Source organism: Oncorhynchus masou, chromosome 27 (genome assembly GCF_036934945.1).
Source record: "Oncorhynchus masou masou isolate Uvic2021 chromosome 27, UVic_Omas_1.1, whole genome shotgun sequence".
Classification (NCBI taxonomy): domain Eukaryota; kingdom Metazoa; phylum Chordata; class Actinopteri; order Salmoniformes; family Salmonidae; genus Oncorhynchus; species Oncorhynchus masou.
In genome coordinates, this window is record NC_088238.1 from 32801906 (window position 1) to 32815332 (window position 13427).

General features: G+C 46.5%; 1 protein-coding gene across 1 annotated transcript in view; it reads left to right on the forward strand.

The window, feature by feature from the left end:
- Positions 1–735: 735 nt before the first annotated feature.
- The window catches only part of LOC135516024 (SLIT-ROBO Rho GTPase-activating protein 1-like), a 30734-nt gene continuing 18042 nt past the window's right edge, over positions 736–13427 (forward strand). The window contains 1 exon segment of the mRNA XM_064939986.1: positions 736–1261. Coding sequence (XP_064796058.1) covers positions 1195–1261 — 67 coding nt within the window. The 5' untranslated portion in view covers positions 736–1194.

The following is a 13427-nucleotide window of genomic DNA, read 5'->3' on the forward strand; positions in this document are numbered from 1 at the left end:
AGGAGCGGGCCGGTCAGCGAAGATGGAAGTCACGGATGATGTTGGGATCCAGAATGTCATCCACCGGAACCCAACACTGTTTCGTACCCCTCCCTGTCCACAAGGTATTGGAGCCCACTCCCAGTCGGAAGTCCATTAGGCATCGGAACGAGCTGCAACAGACACTCAAAGTGGAAAGTTTTATCTCAATCTCTTCATTCAAAGACTCAATCATGGACACACTTAGTGACAGTTGTGGCTGCTTTGCGTGATGTATTGTTGTCTCTACCTTCTTGCTGTTGTCTGTGCTCAATATTTGTAGCCTGTTTTGTGTTGCTACCATGCTGTGTTGTCATGTGTTGCTGCCATGCTATCTTGTATTAGGTCTCTCTTTATGTCTCATGATGTGTTTTTTTTGTCCTATATTTTCATTTCTTTTTAATCCCAGTCCGCTTCCCCTCATTAGGTCTTTCGGTAGGCTGTCATTGTAAATAAGAATTTGTTCTAAATAATGACTGGTTAAATAAAACATCTGATACCATGTGCTTTTTGCCTGTTAAGACTGCAGGAAAAAGAACAGGCTCGAATCGAAAAAAGATTTGCGTCACTTCAAACTGCCAATGTGAACAAGGCTTAAGTGGTCACTATCGGCTTAACTGTCAATCATCTCTGGGTACACGCCCCCGAGTTCCACCCTTTCCCATGGCATTGAGCAGCATGCAGTGTAGCGAAGCTCAGTTTGTGTGAAAGGTTAGTACAGGGTTAGGTCACAGACATAAATTATACACACACTCACGCAAACACCCCGGGAAAACTCCGGCGAACGAGACGGACCAGTGTTCCGCTGGATTACCTAGTGGGCGTGCACCCCTCTCTTACCGCAGCCCAGTGTGTGTAGGCTTCTGCCGCGCTCATTGAGCTTGCTAATGGGAATTTGTTACTACCTGCTTCCCAGTTGACAGCTCACAGAACCCGTAGCATGGCTCAGGCGGTCACGGGCGGCTCTATGGAAAGGGTGATTCTGGATGATTGAGCGTAGTATCCGCCATCCCTTGAGGAGGAATAATACATTATGTTGTTGCGGCAGTGAGTGGATCTATTCCCTAGTATGTAACCTGTGGTTTGCGATAGTGCCTCGGGCATCGTGGACGCGCGGTGGAACGGAATAATCAATATTTGGACCGTTATCTGATTGACCATCGTTAGTGCGCCGACATGTCGAACCTGGTCAGGAGCAAGAAGGACAAGGAGATAATTGCAGAGTATGAGAGCCAGGTGAAAGGTATGTTTTTCTTAGAAACAATTATCACTAACGCGTCACACACCTACGCGAACCCGCGCATATGCACACACCGATATGTACGCACACATATACACCACTAATACACACCCTCATTTTTATACATCCCCCTCTCTCATAGGCACATTCATACACACACCTGTCCATGTACACTACACCTGCCTTTTATGTCTGATCAACCGCCTCTCACACATGGCTTGTTTGGAAAATGGATGTGTAGTGGGGATGACACCTCATAATGAGAAGTTAGTATTTCTGGGTTCATCCTGAGTGCTGTAAGGTGCCTGGTGGGGAGAGGATGAGGGGCGGATTCTGCAGCACCCTTGATCATTCTCAGCCATGTGGAAGTGAGGGTGTTTGCCAGTAGTAGGCTACACTACAGTCAGTGGGTATAGAGTGGAGTAGTAGTGGGTATTTGTCATAGCTGGGAGCTCTGAATGTCTCTCTGTCTGTGTTGGTTCTGTTCCACTAATGGTTTGCATGTATTGGTTTACTTCAGAGGCTGTGACTGCAGCGGGCCCCCTCCCCCGGTGTGTCTGACAAACTGTATATAATGAGCACTGCACTCTGCGTATGGTGGGAGTGGGACATGGCGTAGGTTTCATCGTCTTGTCAACCCCACTGATGTCCCCAAGAAGAGAGGCGTGTTATGGTTACTGTGACAGTCGGACCTCTGCGCAGTGCTGTAACTATGGAACTGCACCGTCTCCCCACCACGATGTCCTGTGGTACGGTATGAGATGAGGGAAGCATCTGGGGAGAGCACTGACTGACTGTACAGGTGTTCCACGAGAGACTGATTCTGTTAAATGTCACATCTTACAATAGCACTGAACTAAATACATCCTCAGTCATGGATGGATGTTGAATACAGACTTGTAATCACGGGTGACCTGGCTACTTTGTGTGGTGAGTGTTCTGGCGCCCGGAGCTGCTGAGGCATCAGCATCCTACACTGTGTTACACAGAGTGGCAGAGAAGAAGTGCAGTGGCTATAATCAAATCAAATGTTATTTGTCACATACGCCGAGTACAACAGGTACTCGGTGTAGACCTTACAGTGAAATGTTTACTTACAAGCCCTTACCAACAATGCAGTTTTAAGAAAAATCAGTGTTAAGTAAAAATAACTGTAGCGAGGCTTTATACAGGAGGTACTGGTACAGAGTCAATGTGTGGGGCGCAGGTTAGTCGAGGTAATTGAGGTAATATGTACATGTAAGTGGAGTTGGTGTCCACATCACCATCAAACTATCATGGTCCAAACACACCAAGACAAGCTTCCTGCCATCCAGGACCTCTATACCAGGCAGTGTCAAAGGAAGGCCCCCAAAAAATGTTAGACTCCAGCCACCTGGCCCAAGTGATGTACTGGGCAGTACACACTACCCTGTAGTACCTTCCGGTCGGAGGCCGAGCAGTTGCCATACCAGGCGGAGATGCAGGATGCTCTCGATGGTGCAGCTGTAGAACATTTTGAGGATCTGAGGACCCATGCCAAATCTTTTCAGTCTCCTGCGGGGGAATAGGCTTTGTTGTGACCTCTTCACGACAGTCTTGGTGTGTTTGGACCATGATAGTTTGATGGTGATGGGGACACCAAGGAACTTGAAGCTCTTAACCTGCACCACTACAGTCCCGTAGATGAGAATGGGGGTGTGCTCGGTCCTCCTTTTCCTGTAGTCCGCAATCATCTCATTTGTCTTGATCACATTGAGGGAGAGGTTATTATCCTGGCACCACACAGCCAGGTCTCTGACCTCCTCTCTATAGGCTGTTTCATCTTTGTCAGTGTTGTGTCGTCTGGAAAAACTTCATGATGGTGTTGGAGTCGTGCCTGGCAATGCAGTCATGGATGAACAGGGAGTAAATCAAATCAAATTTTATTGGTCACATACACATGTTTAGCAGATGTTTATGCGAGTGTAGCGAAATGCTTATGCTTCTAGTTCTGACAGTGCAGTAATAACTAACAAGTAATCTAAAAATTCCCCAACAACTACCTAATACACACAAATCGAAATAAGAATATGTACATATAAATATATGGATTAGCGATGGCCGAGCGGCATAGGCAAGGTGCAATAGATGGTATAAAATACAGTATATAAACTCAGCAAAAAAAGAAACGTCCCTTTTTCAGGACCCTGTCTTTCAAAGATAATTCGTAAAAATCCAAATAACTTCACAGATCTTCATTGTAAAGGGTTTAAACACAGTTTCCCATGCTTGTTCAATGAACTATAAACAATTAATGAACATGCACCTGTGGAACGGTCGTTAAGACACTAACAGCTTAGGCAATTAAGGTCACAGATATAAAAACTTAGGACACTAAAGAGGCCTTTCTACTAACTCTGAATAACACAAAGAAATATGCCCAGGGTCCCTGCTCATCTGCGTGAACGTGCCTTAGGCATGCTGCAAGGAGGCATGAGGGCTGCTGCTCCTCTCTGTTTATCATATGCATTGTCACTTTAACCATATCTACATGTGCATACTACCTCAATTAGCCTGACTAAGTGTATGTAGCCTCGCCACATTAATAGCCTCGCTATTGTATACAGCCTCGCTACTGTTTTTCCACTGTCTTTTTACTGTTTTTATTTCTTTACTTACCTATTGTTCACCTAATACCTTTTTTGCACTATTGGTTAGAGCCTGTAAGTAAGCATTTCACTGTAAGGTACCTGTTGTATACCTGTTGTATTCGGTGCACGTGAGAACATGTGTAACAACACCTGCACAGGATCGGTACATCCGAACATCACACCTGCGGGACTGGTACAGGATGGCAACAACAACTTCCCGAGTTACACCAGGAACGTACAATCCCTCCATCAGTGCACAGACTGTCCCCGAAAGGCTGGACTGAGGGCTTGTAGGCCTATTGTAAGGCAGGTCCTCACCAGATATCACCGGCAACAACGTCGCCTATGGGCACAAGCTCACTGTCGCTGGGCCAGAAAGAACTGGTAAAAAGTTCTCTTCACTGACGAGTCGTGGTTTTGTCTCACCAGGGGTGATGGTTGGATTCGCGTTTATCGTCGAAGGAATGAGCATTACACAGAGGCCTGTACTCTGGAGTGGGATCGATTTGGAGGTGGAGTGTCCGTCATGGTCTGGGGCGGTGTGTCACAGCATCATCGAACTGAGCTTGATGTCATTTCAGGCAACCTCAATGCTGTGCGTTACAGGGAAGACATCCTCCTCCCTCATGTGGTACCCTTCAGGCTGATCCTAACATGACCCTCAAGTATGACAATGCCACCAGCCATACTGCTCGTTCTGTGCGTGATTTCCTGCAAGACAGGAATGTCAGTGTTCTGCCATGTCCACTGAAGAGCCCGGATCTCGATCCCATTGAGCATGTCTGGGACCTGTTGGATCGGAGGGTGAGTGCTAGTAAATGTCCCAGAAATGTCCAGGAACTTTCAGTTGCCTTGGCGGAAGAGTGGGGTAACATCTCACGAGGAGATGCACTGCAGTACTTAATGCAGCTGGTGGCCACACCAGATACTGACTGTTACTTTTGATTTTGACCCACCCCCTTAGTTCAGGGACACATTATTCCATTTTGGTTAGTCACATGTCTGTGGAATTTGTTCAGTTTATGTCTTTGTTCAGTTTCTCTCAGTTGTTGAGTCTTGTTATGTTCATTCAAATATTTACACATGTTAAGTTTGCTAAAAATAAACGCAGTTGACAGTGAGAGGATGTTTCTTTTTTTGTTGAGTTTACATATGATATGAGTAATGTTAGATATGAAAACATTATTAAAGTGGCATTATTTAAAGTGACTAGTGATCCATTTATTAAAGAGGCCAGTGATTTGGGTCTCAATATAGGCAACAGCCTCTCTGAGTTAGTGATTGCTGTTTAGCAGTTTGATGGCCTTGAGATAGAAGCTGTTTTTCAGTCTCCCGGTCCCAGCTTTGATGCACCTGTACTGACCTCTCCTTCTGGATGGTAGCAGGGTGAACAGGCAGTGGCTTGGGTGGTGGTTGTCCTTGATGGTCTTTTTGGCCAGCCTGTGACATTGGGTGCTCCAGGTGTCATGGAGGGCAGGTAGTTTGCGTTGTGCAGACCGCACCACCCTCTGGAGAGCCTTGCAGTTGAGGGCAGTGCAGTTCCCGTACCAGGCTGTGATGCAGCCCGACAAGATGCTCTCGATGGTGCATCTGTAAAAGTTTGTCAGGGTATTGGGTGACAAGCCAAATTTCATCAGCCTCCTGAGGTTGAAGAGGCGCTGTTGCCCCTTCTTCACCACGCTGTCTGTGTGGGTGGACCATTTCAGTTTGTCTGTGATGTGTATGCCGTGGAACTTAACTTTCCACCTTCTCCACTGCTGTCCCTTCGATGTGGATAGGGGGGGGGGGTGCTCCCTCTGCTGTTTCCTGAAGTCCACGATCATCTCCTTTGTTTTGTTGACATTGAGTGAGAGGTTGTTTTCCTGACACCACACTTCGAGTGCCATCACCTCTTTCCTGTAGGCTTTCTCTTTGTTGTTGGTAATCAAGCTCACCACTTGTTGTGTCATCTGCATACTTGATGATTGAGTTGGAGGTGTGCATGGACACGCTGTTGTGGGTGAACAGGGAGTACAGGAGGGGGCTGAGCACGCACCCTTGTGGGGCCCCGGTGTTGAGGGTCAGCGAAGTAGAGATGTTGTTTCCTACCTTCACCCCCGGGGGCGGCCAGTCAAAGTCCAGGACCCAATTGCACAGGGCGGGGTTGAGACCCAGGGCCTCCAGCTTGGAGGGTTCTATGGTGTTGAATGCTGAGCTCTAGTAAATGAACAGCATTCATACAAAAGTATTCCTCTTGTCCAGATGGGATAGGGCAGTGGGATGGTGAATGCATCGTATGTGGACCTGTTGGGGGGGTATGCAAACTGAAGTGGGTCTAGGGTGGCCGGTAAGGTGGTGATATGATCCTCAAAGCACTTCATGATGACAGAAGTGAGTGCTACAGGGCGGTAGACATTTAGTTCAGTTATCTTTGCCTTCTTGGGTACAAGAAAAATGGTGGACATCTTGAAGCATGTGGAGACGGCAGACTAGGATAGGGAGCGATTGTATATGTCAGTAAACACACCAGCCAGCTGGTCTGCGCATGCTCTGAGGACACGACTAGGGATGCCATCTGGGCTAGCAGCCTTGCAAGGATTAACACATTTTAAGTGTCTTACTCACGTCGGCCATGGAGGAGAGGGGTGGTTGGCACAGTCCTTGTAAGCTGGCCGCGATGGTGGCACTGTATTATCCTAAAAGCGGGAGGGGACTGAGCACGGGGCCCACGTGTTGAGGATCTGTGTCGCAGGTGTGTTGATACCTACCCTTACCACCTGGGGGCATCCCGTCAGGAAGTCCAGGATCCAGTTGCAGAAGGACGTGTTTATTCCAAGGGTCTTTAACTTAGTGATGAGCTTTGAAGGAACTATGGTGTTGAACGCTGAGCTGCAGTCAATGAATAGTATTCTCACATAGGTGTTCAGGTGGGAAAGGGCAGTGTGGAGTGCAGTAGAGATTGCATCATCTGTGGATCTGTTGGGCCGGTTTTCAAATTGGAGTCAGTCTAGGGTTTCTGGGATAAGGGTGTTGATGTGAGCCATGACCAGCCTTTCAAAGCACTTCATGGCTACAGACCTGAATGCTACGGGTCGGTCGTCATTTAGGCAGGTTACCTTCGTGTTCTTGAGCACAGGGATTATGGTGGTCAGCTTGAAACATGTTGGTATTACAGACTCAGTCAGGGACAGGTTGAAAATGTCAGTGAAGACATTTGCCAGTTGGTCAGTGCATGCTTGGAGTACACATCCTGGCAATCCGTCTAGCCCTGAGGCCTTGTGAATGTTGACCTGTTTTAAAGGTCTTATTCACATCGGCTATGGAGAGCATGATCACACAGTCGTCCGGAACAGCTGATGCTCTCATGCATACTTCAGTGTTGCTTGCCTCGAAGCGAGCATAGAAGTAATTTAGCTTGTCTGGTAGGCATGTGTCACTGGGCAGCTTGCGGCTGTGCTTCCCTTTGTAGTCTGTAATACAGTTGTTTGAAAGCCCTGCCACATCCGACGAGCGTTGGAGCCTTGTCGGGTGTCTGAAGTCCTTTGTGTCCGAATCGTTAAAGAAAAAATCTTTGTCCAGTACACGGTGAGTAATTGATGTCCTGATATCCAGAAGTTATTTTCAGTCATAAGAGATGGTGGCAGAAACATTATGTTCAAAATAAAATACAAATAATGCGAAAAAACACACAATAGCACAATTGTTAAGAGCCCGTAAAATCTTCTCCGGCACCATTCAGGTCCAAGTGTAAGACGCCCTCTACAAGATCATTAGCGGACTGCATAACAATGATCTACCACCCTCTGACCAGCTCTCTCCATTCACCCTTTAAAGGACACTCACCATCTTTGTAGGATGCAGCTTTCAAAGACTTGGCCTCTAACGGTTGACCTGAAGTAAAAAAAAGACCTAAAAAAAGTATTTAGCCAGCCACCAATTGTGCATGTTCTCCCACTTAAAAAGATGAGGCCTGTACTTTTCATCATAGGTACACTTCAAATATGACAGACAAAATGACAAAAAAAATCCAGAAAATCACATTGTAGGATGTTTCATGAATTTATTTGCAAATTATGGTGGAAAATAAGTATTTGGTCACCTACAAACAAGCAAGATTTCTGGCTCTCACAGACCTGTAACTTCTTCTTTACGAGGCTCCTCTGTCCTCCACTCGTTACCTGTATTAATGGCACCTGTTTGAACTTGTTATCAGTATAAAAGACACCTGTCCACAACCTCAAACAGTCACACTCCAAACTCCACTATGACCAAGACCAAAGAGCTGTCAAAGGACACCAGAAACAAAATTGTAGACCTGCACCAGGCTGGGAAGACTGAATCTGCAATAGGTAAGCAGCTTGGTTTGAAGAAATCAACTGTGGGAGCAATTATTAGGTAATGGAAGACATACAAGACCACTGATAATCTCCCTTGATCTGGGGCTCCACGCAAGATCTCACCCCGTGGGGTCAAAATGATCACAAGAACGGTGAGCAAAAATCCCAGAACCACACGGGGGGACCTAGTGAATGACCTGCAGAGAGCTGGGACCAAAGTAACAAAGCCTACCATCAGTAACACACTACGCCGCCAGGGACTAAAATCCTGCAGTGCCAGACGTGTCCCCCTGCTTAAGCCAGTACATGTCCAGACCCGTCTGAAGTTTGCTAGAGAGCATTTGGATGATCCAGAAGAAGTTTGGGAGAATGTCATATGGTCAGATGAAACCAAAATATAACTTTTTGGTAGAAACTCAACTCGTTGTGTTTGGAGGACAAAGAATGCTGAGCTGCATCCAAAGAACACCATACCTACTGTGAAGCATGGGGGTGGAAACATCATGCTTTGGGGCTGTTTTTCTGCAAAGGGACCAGCACGACTGATCCGTGTAAAGGAAAGAATGAATGGGGCCATGTATCGTGAGATTTTGAGTGAAAACCTCCTTCCATCAGCAAGGGCATTGAAGATGAAACATGGCTGGGTCTTTCAGCATGACAATGATCCCAAAACACACCGCCCGGGCAATGAAGGAGTGGCTTCGTAAGAAGCATTTCAAGGTTCTGGAGTGGCCTAGCCAGTCTCCAGATCTCAACCCCATAGAAAATCTTTGGAGGGAGTTGAAAGTCCGTGTTGCCCAGCAACAGCCCCAAACCATCACTGCTCTAGAGGAGATCTGCATGGAGGAATGGACCAAAATACCAGCAACAGTGTGTGAACCTTGTGAAGACTTACAGAAAACGTTTGACCTCTGTCATTGCCAACAAAGGGTATATAACAAAGTATTGAGATAAACTTTTGTTATTGACCAAATACTTATTTTCCACCATAATTTGCAAATAAATTCATTAAAAATCTTACAATGTAATTTTCTGGATTTTTTTTCTCATTTTGTCTGTCATAGTTGAAGTGTACCTATGGTGAAAATTAAGTGGGAGAACTTGCACAATTGGTGGCTGACTAAATACTTCTTTTGCCCCACTGTATTGCTTGTTTGTTTTTGAAGTGCTTTGAGATTCTATGAAAAACACTATACAAATGTAATTTATTATTATTATACTGAGGACTGCACACATAACAGTAGGATATTCCAACCAAGATGGTTGCCAGGCCACATACACTGAACATGGCTCTCCACCCATTATAATTACATGGGCATGTTGTAGGGCTGTGTGGGATGAACTCTCTTACTCTCTCGCCCTCACATGCTCTCTCACAGCTCCACAGAGCACATAAAACATATTCTGACTTTATCACCTGCACTGCAGTGCCTTCATGATCACTTATCTCAGAAAAGGAAATGGCTTTCACTTTTCACAGGAAAGAACTCCACATTGTTGTGAAAAAGCCTGATGTCCCTGCAGGTTGATATCAAAGAGAAAGGAGGAAATGGAGATGACTGTTAGAGTTTGGACTGAAATGGCATTGTGTGTTCTGATCAGGAAAGGTCACGAATACATCCTCAGCTCAGCCACGCACACACAGACACACATTGCTGAGTGGATCTCAAGAGTATATAGAAGAGAATTTCCTCCTTGCTTCTTTACTCATCTCTTTCTCTCCCTGTCTCTCCCTCCTGTTGTGCTCTTTCTGTCACTGATGAACTCTGACTGCACAGGCTCTTCCCTGGGCACACAAATCAAATCAAAGTTTATTTGTTACGTGCGCCGAATACAACAGGTGTAGTAGACCTTACAGTGAAATGCTTACTTACAGGCTCTAACCAACAGTGCAAAAAGGTATTAGAGGAACAATAGGTAAGTAAAGAAATATAAACAACAGTAAAAAGACAGTGAAAAATAACAGTAGCGAGACTGTATACAGTAGCGAGGCTATATACAGGCACCGGTTAGTCGGGCTGATTTGAGGTAGTATGTACATGTAGATATGGTTAAAGTGACTATGCATATATGATAAACAGAGAGTAGCAGTAGTGTAAAAGAGGGGGTGGTGGGTGGCGGGACACAATGCAGATAGCCCGGTTAGCCAATGTGCGGGGGCACTGGTTGGTCGGGCCAATTGAGGTAGTATGTACACGAATGTATAATTAAAGTGACTATGCATATATGAGTGTATCCGGCGCCAACAGAGATGGCTGCCTCACTTCGCGTTCTTAGGAAACTATGCAGTATTTTGTTTTTTTGTGTATTATTTCTTACACTGTTACCCCAGGAAATATTAAGTCTTATTACATACAACTGGGAGGAACTATTGGATATAAGAGCAACGTCAACTTACCAACATTATGACCAGGAATACGACTTTCCCGAAGCGGATCCTCTGTTTGGTCCACCACCCAGGACAATGGATCGGATCAAAGCAGGCGACCCAAAACAACGGCGCCGCAGACGGAGCGGTTTTCTGGTCAGGCTCCGTTGACGGGCACATCGCCCACCGCTCCCGAGTATACTACTCGCCAATGTCCAGTCTCTTGACAACAAGGTAGACGAAATCTGAGCAAGGGTCCAAATCTCTTAAATCCAGAGAGACATCCGCGATTGTAACATTCTCTGTTTCATGGAAACATGGCTTACTTGGGATACGTTATCAGAGTCGGTACAGCCACCTGGTTTCTTCACGCATCGCGCCGACAGAAACAAACATCTCTCTGGTAAGAAGAAGGGTGGGGGTGTATGCCTTATGATTAACGAGTCGTGGTGAGATTATAACATCATACAGGAACTCAAGTCCTTTTGTTCACCTGACCTAGAATTCCTTACAATCAAATGCCGACCGCATTATCTACCAGGAGAATTCTCTTCGATTAAAATCACAGTCGTGTATATCCCCTCCCAAGCAGACACCTCGACTGCCCTGAAAGAACTTCATTGGACTCTATGTAAACTGGAAACCACATATCATGAGTCTGTATTTATTGTAGCTGGGGGTTTTAACAAGGCTAATCTCCCTAAATTTTATCAGCGTAACGAATGTGCGACCCGTTGTTACTCTCACTTCCGCGACGCATACAAAGCCCTCCCTCGCCCATTCCTTCAGCAAATCTGACCACGACTCCATTTTGTTGCTCCCAGCTTATAGACAGAAACTAAAACAGGAAACGCCCGTGCTCTGGTCTGTTCAACGCTTGTCCGACCAATCTGATTCCACGCTTCAAGATTGCTTCGATCACGTGGACTGGGATATGTTCCGGATAGCATTGAACAACAACATTGATGTATACGCTGATTCTGTGGGTGAGTTTATTAGCAAGTGCATCGGTGATGTACCCACGGCGACTATTAAAACCTTCATCAATCCAGTGTTTCTGGTTGGGGGCAGCATTCGCACAAAACTGAAAGCGCAAACCACTGCTTTTAATCAGGGCAAGGCGACCGGAAACATGACCGAATACAAACAGTGTAGCTATTCCCTCCAAGGCAATCAAACAAGCTAAGCATCAGTATAGAGACAAAGTAGAGTCGCAATTCAACGACTCAGAAACGAGAGGTATGTGGCAGGGTCTACAGTCAATCACGGACTCCAAATAGAAAACCAGCCCCCTCGCGGACCCCGATGTCTTGCTCCCAGGCAAGCTAAACAACTTCTTTGCTCGCTTTGAGGACAATACAGTGCCACCGACACGGTCCGCTACCAAAACCAGCGGGCTCTCCTTCACCGCAGCCAACATGAGTAAAACACTTAAATGTGTTAACCCTCGCAAGGCTGCAGGCCCAGATGGCATCCACAGCCACATCCTCAGAGCATGCGCAAAGCAGCTGGCTGGTGTGTTTACGGACATATTCAATCAATCCCTATCCCAGTATGCTGTTCCCACATGCTTCAAGAGGACCACCATTGTTCCTGTTCCCAAGAAAACTAAGGTATCTGAGCTAAACGACTATCGCCCCGTAGCACTCACTTCCATCATCATGAAGTGCTTTGAGAGACTAGTCAAGGATCATATCACCTCCACCCTACCTGTCACCCTAGACCCACTCCAATTTGCTTACCGCCCCAATAGGTCCACAGACGACGCAATCACAATCACACTGTCCTAACCCATCTGGACAAGCGATTTCTATGTAAGAATGCTGTTCACCGACTACCGTTCAGCATTTAACACCTTAGTACCCTCCAAACTCGTCCATGGGTCTCAAGCACACCCTGTGCAACTGGATCCTGGACTTTCTGACGGGACGCCCCCAGGTGGTGAGGGTAGGAAACATCTCCACCCCGCTGATCCTCAACACTGAGGTGTGTTCTCAGCCTACTCCTGTGCTTCCTGTTCATAAATGACTGCGTGGCCACACATGCCTCCAACTCAATCATCAAGTTTGCAGACAACACTACAGTAGTAGGCTTGATTACCAGCAACGACGAGACGGCCTACAGGGAGGAGGTGAGGGCCCTCGGAGTGGGGTGTAACCTCACACTCAACGTCAACAAAACAAAGGAGATGATTGTGGATTCAGGAAACAGCAGAGGGAGCATCCCCCTATCCACATCGACGGGACAGTAGTGGAGAAGGTGGCAAGTTTTAAGTTCCTGGGCGTACACATCACAGACCAACTGAAATGTTCCACCCACACAGACAGCGTGGTGAAGAAGGCGCAACACTTGTGTGTGAAAGGTAGTTGTTGTGAAATTGTTAGATTACGTGTTAGATATTACTGCATGGTCGGAACTAGAAGCACAAGCATTTCGCTACACTCGCATTAACATCTGCTAACCATGTGTATGTGACCAATCAAATTTGATTTGATGATAAACAGAGAGTAGCAGCAGTGTAAAAGAGGGGTTGTGGGGGTGGCACACAATGCAAATAGTCCAGGTAGCCATTTGATTACCTGTTCAGGAGTCTTATGGCTTGGGGGCAAAACCATTGAGAAGCCTTTTTGTCCTAGACTTGGCACTCACCGGAGTGCGGTATAAAGAGAGAACAGTCTATGACTAGGGTGGCTGGGGTCTTTGACCATTTAGGGCCTTCCTCTGACACCGCCTGGAGTAGAGGAACACACACACTGGATCGACATCGACACAGTGAATTTGAGTGATTAGATTTAATGAGAGCACCAGAGAGAGAGGGAGTGTGCGCTTGTGTGTGCACCCATCCCAGTCTGGCAGCTGGCCAAAACACACTT